The sequence below is a fragment of the Ostrinia nubilalis genome, chromosome 7 (genome assembly GCF_963855985.1).
Source record: "Ostrinia nubilalis chromosome 7, ilOstNubi1.1, whole genome shotgun sequence".
In the NCBI taxonomy this organism is placed as follows: domain Eukaryota; kingdom Metazoa; phylum Arthropoda; class Insecta; order Lepidoptera; family Crambidae; genus Ostrinia; species Ostrinia nubilalis.
In genome coordinates this window covers 2,103,091-2,128,889 of record NC_087094.1, presented here as the reverse complement: position 1 = coordinate 2,128,889, position 25,799 = coordinate 2,103,091, and the positions used below count along the sequence as shown (strand labels likewise).

The 25,799-nt window shown below is 38.5% G+C and overlaps 2 protein-coding genes across 2 annotated transcripts in view; one reads left to right on the top strand and one right to left on the bottom strand.

Annotated features, from left to right (window-relative positions):
• Nucleotides 1-598: 598 nt before the first annotated feature.
• Nucleotides 599-25,799, bottom strand: part of LOC135073539 (uncharacterized) — a 35,620-nt gene continuing 10,419 nt past the window's right edge. Inside the window, exons 3-5 of the mRNA XM_063967717.1 lie at nt 21,622-21,834; nt 8,067-8,209; nt 599-933 (exon numbers count right to left, since the gene is read on the bottom strand). Coding sequence (XP_063823787.1) covers nt 846-933; nt 8,067-8,209; nt 21,622-21,834 — 444 coding nt within the window. The 3' untranslated portion in view covers nt 599-845. The remainder of the gene's footprint in view (nt 934-8,066; nt 8,210-21,621; nt 21,835-25,799) is intronic.
• LOC135073538 (uncharacterized) lies at nt 11,369-15,701 on the top strand. The gene is made up of 3 exons (XM_063967716.1): nt 11,369-11,518; nt 11,917-12,865; nt 14,641-15,701. The coding sequence occupies exons 1-2, from the start codon at nt 11,395-11,397 to the stop codon at nt 12,858-12,860; spliced, it is 1,068 nt and encodes a 355-aa protein (XP_063823786.1). The 5' UTR covers nt 11,369-11,394; the 3' UTR covers nt 12,861-12,865; nt 14,641-15,701.

Here is a 25,799-nt window from a genome sequence, read left to right as displayed (position 1 = left end):
TTGCTATCTGTAACAAATAATAAAAGTGAATAAGCTTTATGAAAATGATGTATAAAATGTATTAAGTAATTTAAAGGATCCTAAGAAATTGCCAAATAACTTTTTTCAATAAAAAATTTGAGTACTAACATTTTTGTTTAACATGAAAAAAAACAAACAAAATTCCAAACAAAAGAAACGTTTTTGTTGGTCGGTCGTATTTTGACTTCGACTCTCTGATAGCGTTAGTGAACTTCCCTCAATATCTCCAAATTGTCATAAATTTTCTTATACATTTCGTCAAGCTTGGACCCATACTACTTACGTATGTAGCCGCTTTACATAAATTTCTGGAAATTTTCAGATATAAATACTAATTAATTAACCAATAAATATTAAATCAATTTAAGAACACCGAAGCTTCAAATTGTGGTAACTCTGAACACACTACAACTATTTTGTAAATTACATCTAATAAGTTATTTTACCAAACCCAGTAGTCTAGTTTGAAACACATTAAATTTCTCAAATATCGTATTAGTTTTAAAGCTTTTGCCATAACATATTAAACGAAACTCAGAAAATTAAATGTAATAAACTATCATGATACAATTTTCACTTCACTATAGATTTTTCATTCAGGCTGAGTTGCACCACTTTAACTTCAACCGTAATTATAACTTTAACCAGTGTTTTTGTATGTAGTTTGACAGACTTGACGTTTGTTATAGTTAAAGAAAGATAGTATAACCCAGCCTTAAACATTAGAAACTTTAATTTCTTTTACAAAAATGGTTTTCTTAATTACAGGGCTGTTTATTTGTTGGTAAATTAACTTATCAGACACAATTATTAATTTGAAAGCCTTAGGCGTGGTGGTGCCCGTAGTAAGGCACGTTTTCTTCTTGCTTGGGCTTAGGCACGTATGGGTTCTTTAGCGGATCAGCGTTCAATCTGCAATCATACAAATACCACGTGTTTCAATTGTGTACTAGATAGAGACATGAAGGTCTTAAAAGCATTAAAATACATAAAAAACCATTAAACTTTCACTCTAGAGCATTGGTTCCCAAGGTGGGGGGCGCAAAGACCTTTAAATGGGATCGCGGGCCATCTGTGTACTTAAGTATAAAAAACCTGCGACCGCTGAGAGAATGCATTCCAGACTGCTCGATACGACCAATAAATAATCTCGACTGGAGGAGGGGGGTGCGGAATTTTTTGTACGGTCGAAAGGGGGCGCGTCTCAAATAAGTTTGGGAACCAATGCTCTAGCTAGAGCATGAAACTACTAAAAATCATTATACCAAAAAAATATTCGTGTCATATGTAGGTACACTGTTTCGACTGATGCCCAGTCGGGGACCTTTTTGACAAACTTTGTCTTTTGCTTATATTAATGTAGGGACGGGGCTTCGCAAGGAAATGCACTTTCTTCAATGATACGTATATTTTCGTGAATTTAATACAGAGCTACAACTTTGTCCGTAACCGTCGTGCCGCCATGTCCCTTTTTTCCTTCCCTCTCACTCACTCCTACCGCTCTCTCATTCACTCAGTGTTGCAATCCTACATTCGGCCATCCTGATACAATGTCTGGCCTCAGACATCCATACAAGAAACATAGAACCTTTCGTACCACGCAATCAACCACAACCCACATTCAATCATCACTTTCATTACCTAATTGCATTCATAATTCACGACTTTTAACATGCTTATGTATATCTAATTTGTACAATTAGAGCAAATAGTTAATCTTATGCTTACAGTGGATCACGGCCCAATATGCAAAGCACTATTATTAATTTAATAAAGACATATCAAAACATTTCCAAAACTAAGATAAATATTAAACTGAACTTACATAATTTGGTAATTTTATTATGTATAAGGTACCAATAAAATATTTCTAGTTACAGTTATACAGACCAACCCAGTCCTAAAATGACCAACATTTTCAAGAAAGAAGCAGTTACAATCAGATTATTTTGTGTTGTAAATTATTATTATTACAAAAAGATTAGTAACACGACAAATACTACATATTTCAACAGTAAAGGTAAAGTATTACATTGTACAGGTTGTTTACAATTGACATAAGTATCACTTAAAATGTTATAGGTACTTTTAAGGGCAAAACAATAAAGTAACAACAATGATACAGTAATGATGACAGTGTTTCATTCACATAAACCTTTCATCCATCCACTTGCTTACCTTATTCTTCAATCCTCAAGTGGCATTGGCCACTTTTTCATCTGGTCGGCTGAACTAGACGTTCTGTTGGGCCCCTCAGCGTTGATGTCTACCTTTTCTACATCATAGCGGTCTTTTCGTTTCGATTTGGTTACACGGTAGGGACCTAAAAACTTCGGCTTTAGCTTCAGTCCTGCTCCAAATTGTGTCCTTTTAATAGCCACGAGATCTCCAACCTGATACTCAGAACTAGGCTTTCTATTTCTATTAAACGTTTTCTTATTTTCTTCCTCAACCTTGAGAATTTGTTCTTTTGCCCTAATTCTTAATTCTTCTCTGTCCTTGTTATATTCGTCTAACTCTTCCTGTCTCAATACTTCTAGGACTTTTAAGTCTTCTCTCGATCTCATTTGAGTGCCGATCATGAGCTGAAACGGAGAAGTGTTTATACTTCTTTGATAGGTGCTATTCAAGGCTCTCTGCACCCGATTCACATGTCTGTACCACATTGATGGATTCTCAACACACAGCTTCCTCAACACTGACAAGATAGTTCGGTGCAGTCTTTCAACCTGACCGTTTCCTCTAGGTACCCCTGTGGTTATGGTGATGTGTTGAATATCCTCTTCCCGGCAAAAATCTTGAAAATCACCACTTGTGAAGGCAGTTCCACGGTCACTAATTATTCTGACTGGATTTCCAAAGTGTTGTTGATGTACCTTTAGCTTATCTATGGTCTCTTTGCTGGTGGTGCTTTTAGTCGGGAACAACCATGTGAATTTGGTAAATGCATCCACAACGGTCAGTATGTAGTTATACAGCTTCCGCGTCTCTGTCAAGGGTCCCACATGGTCTACATGGAGTGTATGTAGCGGTATGCCTTCCTTTTCTATTGGATTTAAGTAACCTTCTTGCTTACCCGCTTTTCTGGTTGCAAGTATACATGGTATACATGAAACAGCAAAGTTTTGTAATTTCTTTTCCAGGTCTTTTATGTAATAATCCTTCATAATCAATTCCTTCATTTTTCTCACTGAAAAATGACCATTGCTATGCACCTGTTTAATAATCTCATTCTCTAGACACCTTGGTATGACCAGCAGCTTTTGTTCTCCCTTGTAAAGAAGTCCATTATCCATCCAATAATCTAGATAAGAATTACTATGCAATACCTCACATATGGCTTTTAATCCTTCGTCGTTCTGCTGAGCTATTCTTATCTGATCATGAAGACTGTTGGTTACAATTGTCATACAGGGATTCCGGCTGAGTGCATCTGCATGCTGCATCTTCGATCCTGGTCGATGTTCAACTTCATAGTCAAATTGATCCAAAAACAAAACCCAGCGAGCCACTTTAGGTGTCAAATCCCTTTTCCTCAGTGTCGCTTCAAATGCTTGACAGTCTGTAACAATCTTAAAATGAATTCCATACAAATAGATACGAAATTTCTTTAATCCTTCTATTATCGCCAATGCTTCCAACTCATAACTCGAGTACTTACATTCAGCATCACTTGTTCTTTTGCTCATGTAATATACGGGATGCCATCCATCTATGTGCAGCTGAAGCAGTATAGCAGAATATGCAATGGAAGATGCATCAGTGTGTAGTTCTGTAGGTAATTTAGCATCATATATTTTCAACACCGGACCTTCTCCAAGTCTTTTCTTCAAATTTTCAAAAGCAATGAGCTGCTCATCTTCAAGCTTGAAAGATGAGTCCTTCCGTAACAAGTCTGTGAGTGGCTTCGCCACCATTGCGTAGTTTTCAATATACTTTCTAAAATATGAGGTCAGCCCGAGAAAGCTGCGTACCTGCTTCACTGAAGTCGGCTTAGGAAAGCGTAGAACAGCATCAATTTTCTCTGGAGTAGGTCTAACCTCACCATTCTTTATTCTATGACCCAAGTATTCGATTTCTTGACTTATCAAATTTGCTTTCTTCCAGTTGATTTCTAGTCCATATTCCTCTGCGATTAAAAGCACGCTTTTAAGTCGTTGGACAGCCTGGGCCTCATCTTTAGCTGGAATCAACAGATCGTCGATGAATATCATAAGTTCACCTTTTACTAACAGATCCCTGAATATTATTGAGATAAATCTCATGAAATATTTGGGACATATTGATAGTCCGAATGGAGCACGCAAAAATTCAAACTGGCCGTGGTGGGTAACAAAAGATGTATAAGGAATCGAATCCTCACTTATTTTCAAATGGAAGAATCCGTTTTTCAGGTCTAGCACACTGTACACCTTAGCATCTTTCAGCTTATCAATTAGATCCTCAATGATAGGCAAAGGGAATTCATCTTTTACAATTTTCTTATTTAACATTCTATAATCAATACATACACGGGTGGAACCGTCCTTTTTCTTCACAAGCACCAGGGGACTACTATATTCAGAATAACTCACCCTAATGATTCCATTGTCTAACCACTCAGACACCTGTTGCTCCACTATGTCTTGCTCTATAAGTGATAATCTGCGAGGTCGTTGGACCACAGGAACGTCGTCCTTCAGTACTATCTTCAGTTGTAGTGGCACCTCCTTGACTTGTTGAGGCTTGTAGTTTTCCACACATTGGATCACCTCTTGTCTTAAGTTATGATCTGCCATGGGACCTACAACAGAATCAACAGAACACGTATTGCTAACATAACAACCTAACTGAGTCCACTCTTTATTGACAAACCTCACAGATCCTTCATTCATCATTACTGTAACATTATTCAGAAATTCTTGCCCGATTATCGCATCATACGGAACAAAATTCCTACTTATTACATGAAATATTACATTATCGTAGTATTGTCCATCGATACACAAACGCAGCTGGCATTTCCCAGACGATCGGACGGTTGTTAGACCGATTCCTGAAAGTGTGATGTCATCTTGTTCACATTCCGGACTACCAATCGCGTCGTAAATGTCCGATGCTAGGATATTCACATCACTTCCCGAATCTATTAACGTTTTTACGCTGTGTCCACCTATTTTAGCCGTCAATATCGGTTTCTTCAATGATTTACAGTGTTTGTTTACCACTTGCATAACTTCACTCACTGACAGGTCGTCGCTGTCACTGTCATTATGGCTGCCATAGACAACCGAGGCCATCTTGGATTCGTCGTTCACCGTTCGCCCGCCCGGAGCGCCACCGTCGTCCGCTGGAGTGAAGTTAGCCGCGTCACTGCTCACCGTTCCGAACATCGCTTTCTTCGCCGATATTGCGTTTTGCTGTTGGTAGCCTTGCCTTGCCTTCCCGAAGTTGCCCGACGACTCACGATGTTTCACGACAGCTGGATTCTTCGTGACTTGGGTACATGTCGAACCAACATGGCCGAATTCATTGCACTTGAAGCATTTTAGGCCTTTATTCTTGTGTGGGCAGTTGGCAGATGCATGACCCACGTCGCCACAGCCGTAACACCTGATGCGCCGGTGACCTTGCCGCCCTTGCTGCTGCTTGGATGACTCAGCTTCATTTCTTGGCACTGACGATTTTTGCATCTTACTCACGATGGTTTCGTAGATCTTCAGCTTTTCTTTCAGATCGGAGTAAGTGGTTACGCCGTACAGCATCATCTTGTTTGTCTCGATGTCAACAATTCCGTCCACTATATATTTGATGGCAACGTAATCCGGCATCTTGCCACGTTTGCCCAGCTCTTTCATAATCAACATGTAGTCGAGGCATGTTTCATCCACTCGCTTCTTTCTAGCGCTCATGAGCTCGTGGATGGCCTTTACATCGACCGTATCTGGGAATTCTTTAGTTATCGCGGCCTTCAAATCGTCCCAGCTCTTAAATGGACGTTCAGCTCGGAGCCATAGCTGCGCAGTGCCCGTAAGCGACCGTCGCGCCACCAGTAGCTGCTGCAACGGGGACCAACCAAATATTTCGGCGTTGCTCTCGACGTCTTCGACCCAACGCGTCACGGGATAGGTACTATCTCTCCCGCTATATCTAGGTACCAACTCCGCCGTCATTTGCAACATATGGGTCGGGTTATGTGGGATGCTGTCTTCAGCGCAGTCTTCGTAATCATCTTGCCGGCTTTTGCGTCGCTCCTTACCGTAGTTCGGCATGTTTTCGTCGTTGATTCCGTCTGAATCACACACCGGTACAATGGCGTCGTAATGGCGTAGTCGTTGAACACGCGTGCTCGTACTTTTGAGATGGGATTTTCCCGCGAAGTACACCGTCCACCGCGAAGATAACTATCCCGGACGAGCCCCCAAAATTTGTAGGGACGGGGCTTCGCAAGGAAATGCACTTTCTTCAATGATACGTATATTTTCGTGAATTTAATACAGAGCTACAACTTTGTCCGTAACCGTCGTGCCGCCATGTCCCTTTTTTCCTTCCCTCTCACTCACTCCTACCGCTCTCTCATTCACTCAGTGTTGCAATCCTACATTAATCAAAAGTCAGTAAGTTAAGTATGGTTAGCTTCATAAAATTAACCCCTTAGTTAATTCATTCGTTAATAAATTACTACCATCATACATGTACAATTTGGAATGTCCTGTAAGCGCCGCATTTGGTAAGAACGTTTGCAAGGGCGACCGCTACTCCAATCTAGTCGCTGCCATATCAGTTAATCACACAGAATACTTAACTAAACCTAGTATACAGTACGTACTTAGACGAGTACACTGTGGACCCACTTATAGAGATCTGGGATTAATGAATAACCCTAGATTCAAAGACAAAATCAAAAGTGTTCAAGCGAGAAAAGCTCAAGACCGAACGAGATGGAGGACTGTTGTGGACGCCCTCTGCCCCATCTAGGGGACATAGGACCATAAGTCAAGTAAGTCAAAGACAAAATCTAAGGTCAAAGGATTTACCTACTTTTATTAAGAGTATCATTTATTATTCACATTATAATAAACGGTACAAATCCAAAGTTCAGTTTCCATCACAGCAACTCCAGTTTGGCTTCTAAAGGTTCCAAGCGGTAAAGGCTGAGTAGTCATAACTGAATGTTATTTTTATAGTTTATCAATCTTATCTTATCTCTTATTTAGGGCCGCGCATGGGCGCAGTGCACGTCGACCCATTGGGATCTTTTGTGCTTCCCTATACCTTTATCCCCCCTCATCCGCAAAGATCCTATCCATATAGTGGATCAAGTGCTTGGGTGAGAAGGACCTATATTCTTCTGGTGTCGGATAAGCCGACCCCAGGAGACCCATTCTAGTTCTAGCTAGCGCGTCACATTCGCACAGTAGGTGTTTCATGGACTCCGCATGTTCTCCACATGCTCGACAGCTGTCATCCGTAGTTAGGCCCATTTTGTAGAGCATGTGGTTTGTAGTGTAGTGTCCTGTTAGCGCACCCGTGATCACTCGGGCTTGCCTTCTGTTTCCATTGAGTATGATTTTTATCAAACAAAAAAGATTGATTCTACTGCTCAAATGCAACAACTTTTCCCAAGGGACCGATGTTCAAATATTTTTAAATACCTTGCCATGCAAATTAGCATCAAAAATCGAGCATTTAGTAGGTATGGAAACGTCAATTTTTTTGTTGAGCATTTGATATTGGTTTCATAGAAAAAGTAATGTCTGTGTTTGAGTAGTAGATCCAACCTCTTTGTTTGATCAATGGACAATTTGACACCATTCTCCAATAATTCGAAATCACAACTTTTCTAAAAAGACACTTCATTCTGGTCTTAAAAACTTAATTAATTTTAAATTACCTGTAAATTACGATTTTCGGTCGCATTGTAATTGAAAAAAGTAGTTTATTTGAATTGACAAAATAGTGACGTCACTTGCTTGTAGTGCCATACAAAATCTATGGGAGAGTTTCGTTTTGACAGTTTTAAAAAGTCAACATGTCTATTAAAAAAGTTAATTTCTTTTGCATACCTATAGTGGTGAATAGCCTGCGAGCAGTCCACATTGTACCACCAGTCGCAGGTGAACTTCTCCTGGTTGAAGAGTGTTCCGTTGGTGCAGAGCAGCGCGGCCCCCTGGTGACCCTCGCGGCCGTCGTGGCAGATGTGGTACGCCTGTGAGAAGGAGGTAATGTTACAAAGAATCGGAAATCCTTATTTGTATTTTGTACTAGCGGCCGCCCGCGACTTAGTACGCGTGGATCCCGTTTTACCTCCTTAGTTTCGTAAAATCCTTTCTTAGCGGATGCCTACGTCATAACATCTACCTGCATGCCAAATTTCAGCCCGATCTGTCCAGTGGTTTGGGCTGTGCGTTGATAGATCACTATGTCAGTCAGTCAGTCAGTCAGGCAGTCAGTCACCTTTGAGTTATATATATTTAGATTGGTTTAAGGCAGCAGACTGTAGGGAATGACTGATTACTTCCAATTAGGGCTTGTTTCCAATTTCCCTAAGTCTAAACTCAACAGTCAAGGTAAGTTGTAGATAATAGGTTCCACCATATTAAGCTTAGGATCCCATGGTATCCACATGTCTTTATTACAAGGACCGAACATAACCACAGAGTTTGACGCCATCAGATATTCCAAGAAGATTGCATAATACATACGCGTAATCGTCCAAATTAATCAGTTGAGTGCGTGTTTCATTCAATATTAACTTTAATAATTAACTAAAACCGAATTGCATGAGCTCTTAATCTGAATGACATTAAATCTTATTTTGACATTATGACAATTGCTTAATGGATTACTTCACAATGGTTCACACACAAAGCGGGCCGACGACCTCCTAAAAGTAGCAGGAAGGCATTGGATGCAGGCCGCTACCAACCGGGTGATGTGGAAATCATTGGGGGAAACCTATGTTCAGCAGTGGACGTCCTGTGGCTGAAATGATGATGGTGATGAATGGATTATTTCAGTAGGTTAGAGAATCAAGCATGCAACGCAACTAGCAAAAGAGCATAATTATGTGTAAAAATTGTTACCAGAAAGAACAGAGCACTGATTTTAGGCATTATGTGTGTAATAAATATACAACTACATAAATATTTCTGTGACACGCTGTATTGCCCTAGTTTTGACTAAAACCAGTATCGTTATTCGACGAAATTCCAAGCTAGTCTAAATAATTATTTTGTACCGAATTTCCACGCACGAAATTGTTATCGCTGCCCGATTTCGGGAAATTGAATAAGTTCTAAGTAGTGTTGTATCTAGATGAAATATCGATTACCTACTCTAAATATCGACATGCCTTGTGATTCTATTTAAGATTTAGTGGGAACAATGCACGGTTTTCATTTGCCTGAGATATTGATCTTTCGTATGTTACGAAACAATCGTAGCCTTGACAATTTTTGTAACAATGGAAAAAATAGCAACACAATTAGAATACCTTCTATAGAAACAATGAAACCATTATCATGCATCGACCCAGAGAACAGTGTATTATGCAAAGTTTACGTTGTATTTATTTCCTCGATACGTGCTATCAAGAAGGTACTAGTGGTTGATTGAAGCAAGAGTTTATCGTAGCTGGAGTTCAATAATCTCTTAAAAATCCTAACAAGCAACTCACGAAAGTTACCAAATTATTTTAAGTTGTGTGAAAAGTTACGGGGTCATTTGTGATCATTTGACTGCGACCATAATTTAATCGTATCTTTTCAAAACAAGTTAGGTACTACAACATATTATGAACAAAAAATTTAAGCATTTTATCGACGTTGCTCAATGAATTTACACATTTATCGATGCAAAAACCATCGATACTTCAACAGCACTATTTTGAAGAGTGACCGAGCAGGCGACCTCAGCAGCCGTGACCCGGGCTTGTTATTGCAATCACGTGGTCCCGAATGAACACTTTGAACAATCACTAACTCGCTTTGAAGATAGCTATCGGTTTTACTTGATTTGCATGATAAGTTTGTCTCGGATGGGTTTGAAGAAACAGGGAATTAGAGGTTAAGGACGTTAGGTACATTACGTTCATGGTGGAAAATGTATGAGAAAGAGGAGGAATGGATTGTAAGGCTTGCCAACAAACCAGATAACCACACCACTCTATCAAGAGTGTACCGATAATGAAGAAGTAATAATGCGTGGTAGTACTACTTATTAAAGCTCAAACAATTATCCTCTAGTCTTTGAATCTACATTAATCAATTCCAAGTTAAAACATGGCCCACAAAAACGTCTTATTGTAAGAACAAATCGGGAAGGAAAATTCTTTCAGTGCGATTGGTGCGGTCTGGTGCGTGTGCACCTTTACATTCTGTAGTGCCACTTTAACAATAACTCAGATGTAGCAATAACTATCCATAGGATATCTCTAAAATAGCTATCTGATATTTATGGCTCTAAGATGATACATGGCAGGTATATTATAACTTTATACTTATCCAGCATCTGTTGCTTAACTGGTCCATAAGGAACAGGTAAAACTAATCTAGTTTATCTCAAAATCGCTAGCCTGAGATCCCGTTATCCCGTCGTGAGCTCGCAAACATCTCCCTTTGTTAGTAAAGTCGTGTTAATATTAACACCGCCTTGGGGGGCAGACTGCATTGTCCTGTTCCGTACACAGAACCCCGCTAACATTATTAAACGCTTGTAAATGCTGATGCTCTTTAACAATTTAACCGCTTGTATGTATGTTAAGTATATAACTCTGTCCGTTTAGCCAAAATCTACCAGATAAGTTTAAAATTGTGTGGTATAAAAAAAATAAAAAATGTACCAGAATCACCAATTGTAATTGTATTGCTTAAAATCAAAACTGTATTTCTTACGTTAAAATTATGTCAAAAGTCCACTTTTGCATGCCGTGGCAGCCTGTAATTAAGATAGCACCTAATCCTAAGAAAAATATGTATGTAAACCCCTCTGCTTGTACTTGTGTCTGTCTTGTTGGTTGTCCTAAATAAATAAATAAATAAAGAAAAAAAAATAATTAAGGTGACTATAATCCGCGCCTATAGAAACTGGAAAGTAAATAAAACCAAATAACATTTCCACCGAGAGGAATGTCTGTAGAGATTTGTGCAAACTTATCCTTGAACTTCTTAAGAATATTCTATCCAGAGAAATCCTACATTATATTTCGTCGCTTCATTCTTCAGATATAATTAACCAGGTAGTCCCTTTTAGGTGCTGGCAACATCGCACAACTTTTAGAGAATTCAAATATTATCTGTGTAACGACTTTTTTCCCCACCGCGGCGCCCGCGCGCTCCGATCGCTAGCTCATTCTTTTTTTGTGCGAGGCAACGAGTACACGTTCCGTCCAATATGCCGAAACGCAGTAGGGAAGAAAAGATCGAGCGTTATCGGAAGAAAATAAGGAAGTTACAAGAAAATAAAAAGACTTACCGCCGTCGGATTATTGAATCTGACGATGAAGACGAAAATCAATGTAAGTAAAACTTTCATTTTCTCAAGTGAATAAAAGTGAAAGTGAAAATTTCCAAAAATAGACCGACTAGTATGGATTGACTGCGAGTCAATAAATACAATACAAGGTACATTGGGGTTGACTGCGAGTCTTCAACAATGATACTATTTTACACGCCCGCCATGACGGCGCCGTGACCTACATATTTTTATATCGGCCAGTAGGAATTAACTGCGAGTTAATGACTACACAATTATATTATAGATTTATATTATATAGGCATATACATCGGGGTGAATCGCGAATTTTCAACGATGTAATGCAATATTTGTTGAATAGTTACTACTTGTAACTAAACACATTTTCATAAAATAAAATATTTCTACCCACATTTTAAATATAGTTTTATATTGTTTTAGGCTACCTAGAATCGCCGTCCGAGGCATGTATTAATATACAAGAACCTCAAGACAACGATATTTCGATACCAAATGACGAATTGGTACAGAACCTATTAAGCGATTGTCCAACCGAAGCGAAGTCAGCAGAAAACATTTCTGCCGACCCGCCAAACCTAGAAGAGCCTTCGTTAGATCCTGAATTGCTCTCAGCTCTGGGTGAAACGGAATCCGATTCTCCTGAATATGGCGAAAAAATCTTAGACAGCCAAGCCAAGTTATGGCTACCAATTCTAAAGAAAGGCGTTCCTAAGGAAGCCAAGGACAAACTGCTCAAAGAATACGCTGTACCAGACAATTGTCGCCTCCTGCAAGCCCCAAAACTAAATGCAGAAATCGCAGCAGCTCTTCCAGACATGGTCCGAAACCGAGACAAGAGTTCACTCTTGGCTCAGCAGCAGCAGCTAGGCTTGGGAATAACAGCGTGTAATAGAGCACTAGACCTATTACTATTGAATGGGGACAAAGTTCAGGCGATCAAGCACCTGAGTAATAGTTGTCGTTTATTGTCGGATTTGCACTTCATGTATACACAAAACCGCATAAAATTAATCACACCAAGTCTAGACAAAACCTGTCTCAACGTGATTAACGACGCTGAAAGAGATAGTACTCTGTTTGGTGAAAAACTGGGTGAGAACATCAAAGCTGCGAAAGCAATAGAGAAGCAAGGGCTTCAAATAAAGAAAGGACCAACCCAAAAAGCTCCAGTGACGTATCCTCAGCAAGCTGGCGCTCGTCCGTCCTACCAGGGAAACTGGCAATCTCCTCGCTTCCAGTCGAACAGAGGGGGGCGGGGAGGGAACCGACGCCATCCTCCAGCACCGCAGATGCGCCGGAACAATCAAACCAACAACACAAAGAACGCTCAACAGAGCAAACCTCGTGCGCCAGCGCAGCAGTAACACAGGTACACGCCGGTCGTATAAAATACTTTTATAATTGTTGGCTAAAAATTACAGAAAACCCGGTCGTTCTCGATTGGATTAAAAATGGATTTTCCATCCCCTTTTGCGACAATGTAAGACAAACAGTAGTGCCACGTAACAATTTTTCAATAGACGAAAGACGAGACATGAAACATGCTATTGAAAAATTGTTAGCGTTAGGGGCTATAACGCCATGTAAACCGAGAAATGATCAGTTTTTATCTAAAACTTTTTTGACTCCAAAACCAAACGGGGGCAAGAGATTTATATTAAACTTAAAACCGCTAAATAAATTCATATCACCCCCTCACTTTAAGATGGAAGACTACCGTACGGCAGCAAAATTAATTCCCGATAATGGATACCTTGCCACTATTGATTTAAAAGAGGCATATCTTCTTTTACCTATCGATAGCGAGGACCGTAAATACCTCAGATTCGAATTCGAATCTGATTTAAATTCAGTCATTACTTACGAATTCACTGCTATGCCGTACGGTTTGTCTTTAGCACCTAGAGTGTTCACAAAAGTAATGAAAGAGGTGATATCCTTTCTAAGAAACCGAGGTTTTAGATCAACAATCTACTTAGATGACATTTTATTAATCGGTGATACTTATACAGAGTGTCTTAACAATATTAACGAAACCCTAAAGTTGTTACAATGTTTAGGTTTTATTGTGAACTACCAAAAGAGCTGTTTGATACCCCAATCTACTTGCAAATTTTTAGGATTTGAATTTAATACCAAGGACATGACAATGAGTTTGCCACATGCCAAACGTAACAATATAGCACAGCAAGTAAAAAAGTTTTCTACCTTACCAAATTGCACCATCCGTGATTTTGCCCAATTAATCGGAGTATTAACATCCGCGTGTCCAGCCGCTAAGTATGGGTGGCTGTACACAAAAATTTTAGAGAGACAAAAATTTATTTTATTATTGGAACACAACAATAATTATAACGCAAAAATAAAATTATCAGACGAAATACTTCGAGATCTTAACTGGTGGAGTAATAATATATATTCTACCTACAACCATATGAGACACACTCATTTTCAATTTGAGATTTACACAGACGCGTCTCAAACCGGATGGGGAGCCGTTTGTACAAATACTAACCAACATGCTAATGGGATGTGGACCGGGCTAGGGCTAAAAACCTTCTTTAGCCAAGAAAAGGACTGTACAATATTGTTACGTGTGGATAACACCACAGCCATCAGCTACGTGAACCGGATGGGGGGAATTCAGTTCCCTCATCTAAATGAACTATCCCGACTAATTTGGCAATGGTGCGAGGAGCGCAACATATGGATTTTTGCTTCTTACGTAAATACGAAAGATAATGTTGCAGACATTGATTCTAGAATTATTAACCCGGACACTGAGTGGTCTTTGTCACAAAAAGCTTTCCAAATTATTCAAGAACATTTTGGCGAATTTGAAATTGATTTGTTCGCTTCGCGCACCAATGCCAAATGTGTAAATTTTATGTCTTGGAGACCGGATCCCGATGCGATGGCTGTGGATGCTTTTACTATAAACTGGCAAAGCTTTTACTTCTACGCGTTCCCGCCTTTTTCTCTGATTTTAAAATGCCTGAGAAAAGTGATTGATGACCAAGCATCTGGCGTTTTCGTGTTTCCCAACTGGCCTTCGCAGCCTTGGTTTCCTTTGTTGAAGAAGTTAATTTGCTCAGACATAATTTATTTTGATTGTCAAAAATACCCACTTCAATCTCTTTTCAGAGATCAACACCCGCTCAGCTCCAACCTTACCCTGGCGGCTGCGAAGCTCTGCGGCAAGCCTTTGCTCAGCGAGGTTCCCCCCCAGAGGCAATCACCTTAATGCTCGCTTCGCTAGCTGACAGCACTATGAAGCAGTATAATGTTACACTAAAGCTTTGGTGGCAATATTGCTCAGAACAAGACATTAATTTATTTGCGCCTTCACATACATCAGTGCTATCTTTTTTAAGTACACAGTTCTCTAATGGATGTTCCTATAGTAGTTTAAATAGCCATCGCTCCGCGTTGTCGTTACTCTTAGGCAACAGCTTTACATCGAATGACGATGTCAAGCGGTTGCTTAAGGGAGCGTACAGGTTAAAACCGGCCACACCTAAGTACTCCGGTACTTGGGACCCGCAATTGGTTCTGAATTTTGTTTCACGATGGCACCCTAATGCCGAATTATCACTAGAAAAAATAACGAAGAAGCTAGTTGTTCTCCTAGCTATCTGCACTGCACACCGAGTGCAAACTCTCTCACTTATAAAGTTAGAAAATATCAGTTTTTCAGAACAAGGCGCAAAAATTTTTATAACGGATTTAATTAAAACCTCTGCTCCGGGTCGTCAGCAACCTATTCTGAAATTGCCATACTTTGCTGAGAATATCAGCATATGCCCTGCTACAGCTCTCAGAGACTATATTTTTGTTACAAAAAATAAGAGACCTGCTAGCACGGGTAGATTATTATTAACATTTAAAGCGCCACACAAAGCAGCGACAACTCAGTCGATAAGTCGTTGGATCAAGCAAGTGCTGTCAGATAGCGGAGTTGACACGACAGTGTTTAGCGGACATAGTACGCGACATGCCGCGACTTCGGCCGCTCACTCACGCGGGGTGTCCATGGATACCATTCGCAAAACGGCTGGCTGGACCAGCTCCTCTAACACTTTCGCAAGGTTCTATAATCGTGAAATCCTTGAAGAAGAAAGCTTTGCCACGTCCGTATGCCTAAATTAAGATTATTTTAAGCTACATTTGCTCTTTAATTATAAATTATCTACCTGATTACTAGAAGTTTAGTTATTATTTGAGTTCAAAATATTGTAATTTTGTTTTCGTCTTTAATAATATTAAAAAGACAAGTTACACTATTAAAAACTTTCTTGTTATTTCTACTCTGAAATTCTACCTGGTTAATTATATCTGAAGAATGAAGCGACGAAATATAATAAGTGATCAAACGAACTTCACAAGCGAAGTTCGATCATTATTATATGAGTCGCTTCATTCGAAGATATAAGTTCCCTCCCCCCCATAACTATATGTACTTATAACAAAGATTTGTTAACGTAATAACCCTTATCAAGAAAGTTTTAACTCTTCTCTCTGAAGAATGAGCTAGCGATCGGAGCGCGCGGGCGCCGCGGTGGGGAAAAAAGTCGTTACACAGATAATATTTGAATTCTCTAAAAGTTGTGCGATGTTGCCAGCACCTAAAAGGGACTACCTGGTTAATTATATCTTCGAATGAAGCGACTCATATAATAATGATCGAACTTCGCTTGTGAAGTTCGTTTGATCACTTAAAAGATGAAGGTCGCCGCGCTGATCCATTGATCAGTACCGTGGATTCTCAGAAGTTGGTTTTCGACATCTTCACCAAATATAGTCCTTTATATCTTTCTTATGCCACATTCAACATTTAAGTTTAGACTACTCGTACATAGGTGCTTAGTAAAATGTAAAGACAGAACCGTCAACCATCTGACCATCACTATAAAGTCAGTTAAACAAAGCGTTTGACAGAATAATCGTACGTTATGAACTGTCAAATGATTACGATTGATTTACACAATTCCACCTCAGATCTTCAAATCTTACCATACCAAAGGTATTTATAACTTTCAACTACGTCATAGAGCAAAATACCTTAGCTACTTATTAAGTTTCGAAGATCTATAAACATTTACAAACAACTTGTTTTAACAAATGAATTTAACAACCGTGTTATTTGAGTAGGCGTATTGTGATACCATTCTATCTACATTTAGATTGGAAGATTATTCTGTACTTTGACTGTTTCCCTGTAAGTTTCTGTAACTTCGCGGGAAACATCAAAATTACGTAAATTTATTGACAAGCTTTCAAACATGGCTGCTGTTCCTGATATCCTTGAGGGATCATATTGCTCAGTTACCAGATTCTCTATTTTGACACAGAACGGAATATTGGTTGAGATAATTATTCCTTTAAAGAGCCTCATTGTTTGTTATAATACTCACACCCGTATTCACAAACATTACTATGAGGTCTCACAGTGCGCGTCGACGCACAGGGTGACACACCAACCCATCACAGAGCTCTATTCAACGCTGTGCGTTCTATTTGCGAATACGAGCATAAATAGTATTAATCTAAACTACTTACATGATTTTAAGTTAATTAATCTATTGTTTACAGGTATCCTGATACTCAATGGACTTCGTTCATGGTAAGTGATATTCACCATTCACAAGGTTCTATTAGACAGATATATGTATCAGGGCAGACAATCAGGTTGAAATTAGTAACATAGTTTCTGTACTACCTGGCAATCGAACTCATTCTTCTGAATCAAGAATGAAATTTGATATCATCATTTTAATTATTTTTTTTCAAAATAAAATTAATAAAATCAGATTTGTATGAAAATTAAAATAGTTAAAATGATGATAATATCGATTTTCTGACTTCACCATACCATTTATATGCATATATTAACATGGGCTAGTGTCAGCTCATATACCCATTTACCCAACACCCTGTATAAGTGATCTCACTATATTATTTCTAATCGGCGTTCTAATATTGTGTGACTACAATTTACATTTAGTATAAAAGCTGGAAACATTGAATTTTCGGATAGATGCAGTTTATTCTGTAACTTATTATTAACCCTTAAGTAACACCGTGAGGTAATTTTTTACCCCAGGCGCATAAAAATTGACATATCTATTTTTCTAGCGTAGCTAGTGCAATGTCGTTTTGTGTATTCTCAATCCAAAGTGTGCGCTTTAAGCTCGTAGATGCGGGATGTGAAAAAAATCATCCGTTTAGCTTGTACAGGTAGGTGGGGCAGAAATTTACCCCAGGGTGTTAGTTACGCATACTTTAATTTATCATCACCTAACATGTTATTAAAAGGTTTTTACAACATTGAAACAAAATGAGTAGATATTTATATGACGATTAAGTAGCACATTGTTTCTAGAATGCAGAGAGATAATTACTTAGAGCTTGATTTACATGATACTTTTCGAACTTTGAAGACATCCCCTCAAAATGGAGCGTTCATAAATTCGACACAGAAATAGGGCTCAAAAGTGATAATTACGTAGTAATTCAGGGTGTCTGATGTGTTTTGAAAAAAATAATTAGGAATAAAATAAATAAAAAATATTTTAAAATATTTTTTTCACAATTTTATAAAAAAATAAGTTTTTTTATTTTGCTTTATTATAAAGCCAGAAATTTTCGTTTTATTTCATTTTGTGTTTAAAATATGCATAAAACATCTATTTAATGTCCGATTAGTGTACGTTTTTGGTTCCCACAATAACTTTCCAAGATTTTTCTAGAAGACCATTGTGGAGACTATTGGTTGCCAATGACAAATTATTTGTTTTTTGTTATGATTGATTTAAGGTGTTTCTTTACGCTAGATAGACGTTCTTTTAAAGCAATCGTATAATTCAGTGAGTCCATTAATACACTGTAAATCACAAAATTAAATTGATTTTAAATATTTACTTAAAATTTTTCAATTTCCGTTTGGGGTAATTTTTTTCCCCGGGGTGTTCTAAGTGTAACCAAAAATAAGGATGTTACTTAAGGGTTAATACCGTTTAATAGAGATCTTGAAGCACTTTCGGGATTAGTTTTTCCATATCTTGTATAGTTTAGAAATAATCGAGTGAGTGAGCACACTTATCGTTTCCACCCTGTATTTTATTGCTAAGTGCCATCTACAAAATATTAGGCTGACCTTTATGTCATGTCACATCTTATTTACAAGATTGCCATTTGCCAAATACTGATGCGGACTACACAAGGGCTGTGAATCATCAGTCCGCCAAGATCCAGTGGATTATGTCGCAATATATTAATCTAACTGAACAAAGATGACAGATTGAGATCACGACCCCCAGTCACGACCGCATTGCGTAACAGATGAAAACAGCTGACTAATGTTTACTTGACAAATTGTGGTTACATTCTGCAAGAAACTTAATTAGTAACTTTAGAAATTATGCCTTCCTTGTTGCATTATAAAGTCACGTTTCAATTGTGTATTTTCTGGTGGCCGTCACTGAAGATACGCTTCTTGCGCTGCTTCTTCTCAGCATGGCCCATTCATTGTCCCGAAGCAGTGGTAGGGTTAATACCGGGACGTGTAAAAGTGCTTTTTAAAAGGCTATTTGCAAAAATAAATGAGTTTTATTTTTATGATAAGTAAACCACGACACGCTAAGATAGGTGACCAGGTAATGGCATCTACCACAAGCATCCAAAGGGCCCAAATAGCAGAGAAGCATAATCTTAGCCATCCCACTGTTGGGGTAACTCTGCATAATTTGCTAAGAATTTACCACCTCTAAAAGATAGATCTATCTTTTCTTAATGTCGTACATTTTTAAATACCATAGGAGTATATTCTACAAAAATACTAATGGTGAAGAATACCTATACTACAATGTCTAGCAAAACATTTTTTGTGAAACATCGTTCTGCGATCAATAGTGCTAAAGTGGCAGTTTCTCGTATTATACTAAAACGGGACTATTCCTACCTCTCGTTCCCACCGCTGCAACTCCTGTGGATCTACAGCTTGATCGCCAATAAAAACTTAACCAGTGAAGATCAAGTTTGTCCCGGGGGGAAAGTTAAACTGTCATTCGACCCGCAACGAAATTCATCAGAAGAATAGGAGGAGTTCGAAGATAAGGTTCGACTTCCCTCCATTGCAAAGCGGATTACAGTTGACAAACAATGGTTTAATAACTTTTAAGAAAAGATATGCACCACGGACAATAAATATCAATTAAGGGGACCTATCTTATGAGCAGTTATTATACTACATAGGTACTCATAGATCTTATTATCCAGGCCAATAGCTGATAGCTGACTACAGCGTTACACTGTACACAGCCCATGCACCGTTGTGCGAGCCCGACAACAAAGTGATTCATGTGCGCGGTGTATCACCGCGTAAACTGCCAAATTGCCGTTTCATGCTAATGATGCTGACCCAACCTGGGTGTAAATCATCCGGTGGTGGAAAGGTGGTGAAAGAATACCGTTTGTAAGCTGCATGTGTATTAATCTGTAGTCAATACGTATTGGCCTAATGCAAGCTAATTGACGTAATGATTGACTAGATGAAAATAATAATATAATTGAATAGGTACTCCTTTATATTTTTTTACCTTTTGGTGAATATGAATGCACCCAAAACGCACAGATTTTTTTTACCGAATGTTGAAAATTGCGCAGGAATCAAAAGAAAGATTTATTTTCATTAAACCTTATGTACAGTGTAATTTGTACTGATGAACTGTATGTTTCCGTTTAGACAGATCAGTAGACAGATGCAGTAACAATGTGACAGTAGGTACTTAGAAGAGAATATCCTTCATTTAATTTACATTTTGTAATGTTGGTGACTTTCTGGTGAATAATCGTCAAACAATCTTAGACTTCTTCCGCTTTTGGATAAAGTTTGATTGGAAATTTTATGTCCGAGGTCAAAAATATAAGGAATAACTTTATTCAAGTGGCTACCTTTCAAATCAAAAGCCGAAAGCGACGTCCTAAATGTCACTTACCCTACAATCGCACCTTTGGACAATCAACCGCACTTCGGGTAAATTCAGAACAATCCACTTTTCGCTTTCAAAGAAACTTATTAACTCCTTATTGAACTCCAATTCAGGCCACTCGCAAAGATAAGTTCAATTTACTCAATGAGTGGTAGAGATCTGCATTCGAAATTAATGGCAAAAAACGGCGAAGTGCGTGTCGTGGCATGCGCAGTGTAGGGTTCCGTAGTTGTCCGTCGTTACCACAATATGTTTCAGAAGCAAGCAATTACTTCATCTAGAGTCACTTTTAATATTTTCTTCTAATGATTTTTTATTAGGTAAGAAATTTTATAATACATGAGTTAAAAGTTTTTAGATGTAGGGGAGCTACCCTAAAAAAGAGTTTTTTCAAAATTTTATTTTACCATTTTGTCGGTGTGTTTAATATGCCTCCACAAAATTACAGCTCTCTAGTGCCAACAGTTTCCAAGCAAAACCTCGGACAGACATATCGAAACTATAAGGGTTCTCCTTCAGGACTACGGAACCCTAAAAACGGCCGGCTTCCATTTGGTTTTGGGCACAAGCCAAAGTTCGGGTTCCGTTGTAATCCGGAATGATTATAATGCTAACGGTACGACCTCATGTATAAACATCGCCGAGCTGTAGTAATGAGTGGTTAGCAGGCTTTAGTTTGATAAGCGGACGCTGTGCAGCTTTAAGCTGTAAGGAAGTGCTCCTTATTTCTTATATATCTTGAACTATATGTGAACCAGACTGAATATTACCATATTCTTTACCAAATCGGCTCCGACAAGTGCAGTATATTTGGGTTTTATTCCCGATAGATAGGTTAACCTTTAATTAGTCGCGTGGGGTCCATTGGACCCCAAGCGAGTTAGTTTGTGTCATATTTCTGCAAATATTACACTTACGCAACTCAGCGTTCTAGTAGCTTCCTAGCTCACCTGCACCTTCCTTCATAAGGGTTCCACTTGCTACGGCAATAAGCATACGTGTCGTACGGATGTGCTTGGGGTCCAATGGACCCCGCGCGACTTATAGTGTAGTGAAATTTTGCCAAGAATAATTCAAACATTTTTCTTCATACAGAGTTCATAATAAGCATAGTATTGTAATAAGAATAACATACCTGGCAGCCAGTCTCAACGTTAGCGTACATGCCCGGCCTGACCGGCACGTGGTCGCATGAGAAACTTGTGTCCGGCACTTCATGGTAGATGGGGAAGTCTACGCCAGGCACTCCAGGCACGTTGCGGAGATCTTGGGGCTTCTCATGCTCTCTCAAAGGCTTGCGGTAGACCGACTGGTGAGGCTGGAAGTTGTACGGGAAGAGCTGGTAGCGCTGGAAAGAAAAAGTTGATTTTGGTAAAGATTTCAGTGAAGAGAAACATGATCTGTGTTCTCGAAACTTATAACTCTAACGCCCGATTCCTATATTCAATCCTTGTCCAAATCCGGATTACAACTGTCAAATTGAATTCTGTTTTAGATTATATTTCCAAAATGTTCGACGCATTTACACTTTAATATTGTTTAAATAGTCTTATAAACAATATAAAAATGTAAAAACTTCAAAAACCGCAGATATTTTGGCCAAAAACATTTTTAAATTTGACAGTTGACAATCCAAATCCGTCCAATTTGGATGAAGATTGAATATAGAAATCCAGCATAAGACTATAATCTATAATCCGGGCCTTTTCAAGGCGAGAGTGAATAGGAACTTACAGGGCAGATATGTACCGTCCTAGACTGCATCTAACACCAGGTGCGATTGCGGTCAAATACCTGCCTTGTCTTGCATAAAAAAACAAGGTAGTAATTATCAAACCGCCTCGGTATGGTCTCGGTCAAGGGGGCGGGGGCGCGCAATACGCAATCCTCATCGAGTGTTGGTTCCCGCTGAAAACCAGCTTCTCGACATGACGTTTGTGTTATGTCGCGAATATTGCTGAGCGGGCGCCTCTTCAGCATAAACTTGGAAAATGTTACGTACTGTATTCTTTATTATATGCTGAACAAAGTATTCTTATTCTTATAAGGCTTTAAAGGCACGAGAGAACAGGCATCATCTGAGCAAGCTCGCTGCGCCATGGATCGCATCTAACCTTTTGAGTGAGATTGTTATCAAAAGTTTACTAAATAAAAACAAGATATTGTGCTCTAGGGACCTAGGTTTGATTCCCCGAAATGAAGAGATTAAATGGGCTTTACCGATTATTTTGGAAAGTCCTAAATTTGGATTCCATATACAATACGGTAAATAACCACCAATCAAAGTTATATTTTATATGACTGTATAACTATTGCCCGCGGCTTACCCGCGTGAAATTTAGTTTGTCACAGATCGTCATAAATTATAGCCTATATGTTAATCGGGGTTATAAAAAATAATACTGTAAAGTTTCATCAAAATCCGTTCAACAGTTTTTCAGACATCCATACAAACTTTCCCATTTATAATATTATTTATTTATTTATAATTTATAATATTAGTAGGATGTTTGGTGATCTAATAGTAATGAAACATCCACAGTCAAATCAGGAGCATAAAAGGTAAAGAAATGTAATTACAAAACCCTTTAGTTACATCCAGTTTAATCATCATTAATTAAGATAAAACAAAAGTAAACCATCAAAACTTCAACAATAAACGTAATTTTTACACCACAACCATTCAAACTGACGCCCATTAAGTAACAACGAATGTCTTTAAATTACTTTTCACTTCATTGACACTTCGTAATACAACAGAGGGGTTACTTCCTAAAACGTTATCAGAAGCTTCGAGTATTGTCATCTCTCTCACGCAAAGCAAGATGCTAGCATGAGCGACAGTGACAGATAGACCCGAAACTACGGACACAGCGTTTCGGAATAGTCCTCCAGAATCGCGTAATACTCTTTATTACCGTATCCATAGAGTATTTAACAATGTCGTTTTATATGTCATCACCTCACGCATGTTATGTAAAGTACACGACAGTACTTCAAGCTAAACTCTATATCTTACGTAATAAGTGCTAATTTACAACAGCAATGAAAAGTCTCATGTGCTGTGTACAAGCCTTTGTTGTGAGCCGTATTAAATTAACCGTAGTTAATATTAATACGTTTGCTCTTTACATAACCAATAGTGGCCTTGACCCAGATCTACTTGGAACTTACAACATGCAGGTTATGCAAGCTTTTGAGCTTTCTCGGCACCTGGTTGTCTGCACTGGCAGGTTTATTAACGACTTTCAAGTTTTAGTCTCTTAAGAATTAAGTCACTTGCAACACTTACCAAAGTCATGCTATCTTAAAAATTTGAAATGAAGGATATTTTTCAAGCAGACAATTTAAGTAGAGGTTGATTTAATCATGCTAAAATGGTCCTGAATAGATAAATCTTCAGGCTACATAACATCTCTTCCTTCAAGATTATATTTATTTAATTTAGTATTGATTGCATCTGCGGAAGTGGCAGTGGGCAGGGCACATAGTACGCAGAACTGACGGCCGATGGAGCAGCAAGGTTCTGTAATGGAGACCGCGTACCGGAAAACGCAGCGTGGAACGTCCACCCACAAGGTGGACCGACGACCTGATAAAGGCAGCAGGAAGGCGCTGGATGCAGGCCGCTACCAACCGTGCGATGTGGATGTCATTGGGGGAGGCCTATGTTCAGCAGTGGACGTCCTGTGGCTGAAATTATGATGATGATGATTGCATCTAAAGATAGATATAAATAATAGAGCCTGCCCATCGTTCGTATGTGACCTCGAGTTTAAGAAGTAATGTTTATAAATGGAAAATGCTTATTAAAGATAATTTCAAATTACTAAAACGAATAACTTGCTTTTATTATTTTACTAAACATTCATATTCAAAAAATAAAGCTAGGTATTCTACTACCCGCAGGCAATTGGATCCAATCATATTAAATAACAAGTTTTTATCTAAACAAAATAATGTTAATAAGTCTCAGATAAGAACAAAAGCATTACATCTGCCTCATTAAAATCTAATATACTTAGCTTAGCTCAATTTCCATGCACTTTACATAGTAGTTACTAAGATAAGGTACCTAATACATAGAGTATGAACGTGTGAAAACCATGTTCAGTTCACTGAATAATCAGTAGAGTAGGGCAATGAATTGTTTAGTCTAGTATGAATTCCGATCGATTTAGTTTAAGTACAGTGCAATACTGTTACATCCCACTGTAGGGCATTGGGCTTTCACCAGCCATGGGATTAGTTTGTACCATAGATAAACTACAGGTTCCAATGCGAATAGTGACCAATTTTTTACTATGAATGTCATCTTTTTTTTCATCCACAACGAGGAAGCTCTTGGCCTGTATCTCACCATTAAGGCATCAAGATGTTAAAGCACCAGCCTGAACACTTTCCAGTAATTAACAAGAAAAACATAACCCTCCTTCTGGCATAGTCGGGTAAAAATTACAATTATTAAAAGTATATTATTATAAATTTCTACTTCTAGTTAAGTTTAACCAACAAACCGATGTGTATGACCATCTTGAAACATGATTTTTTTTTTAAATAGAGATGTCCTAATTTTTTGTTGCAAAATTTTATTTGTTGCATATGCATAAGCATTAGAGGCATCTGTAATATGCCATTAGCATCCTGTGCGATACAGAACGGAGAGCACAGAAGGACCACAATATCTATACTTATAATAAATCTGTAGTGAGGTCAATTCTGTACATGAAATTATTTTCAAAATAACTATCAGGGGGTGATTATTGATCGATACTGATGCCAAAAATGCAATCAGTAAAATTTTTGTCTGTCTGTCTGTATGTTCCTTATAGAAACAAAAACTACTTGACGGATTTTAACGAAACTTGGTACAATTATTTTTCATACTCCTGGGCAGGTTATAATCATACTTAGGAATTCCCGCGGGAACGGGAATTAGCGGGAAAATCCTTTTGTATGAAAAATCTAAACCGCTTAAGTTAGACGCTTGAAATTTGGCATGCAGGTACCTTAGTAAACTTAAAGCTTAGTTACAACAGGATATTGCAAAATTCCCACGGGAACGGGAGTTAGCGGGAAAAAACATTTGATTGAAAAAATCTAAACCGCGTAATATAGATGAAGGGGGTAAAACGGGATCCAGGCGTACGAAGTCGCGGGCGGCCGCTAGTACTTAATAAATAGCAAGTTTATTTTACATCCTAGAGTTCAGAGTTATTCAATGACAAGACAGATAAAGGTAACAGGCATTTTAGAAAAAATGTGTTTCTCATCATAGTTTTAGTCTGGCAGTTTATTACCAGAGACAAGCAA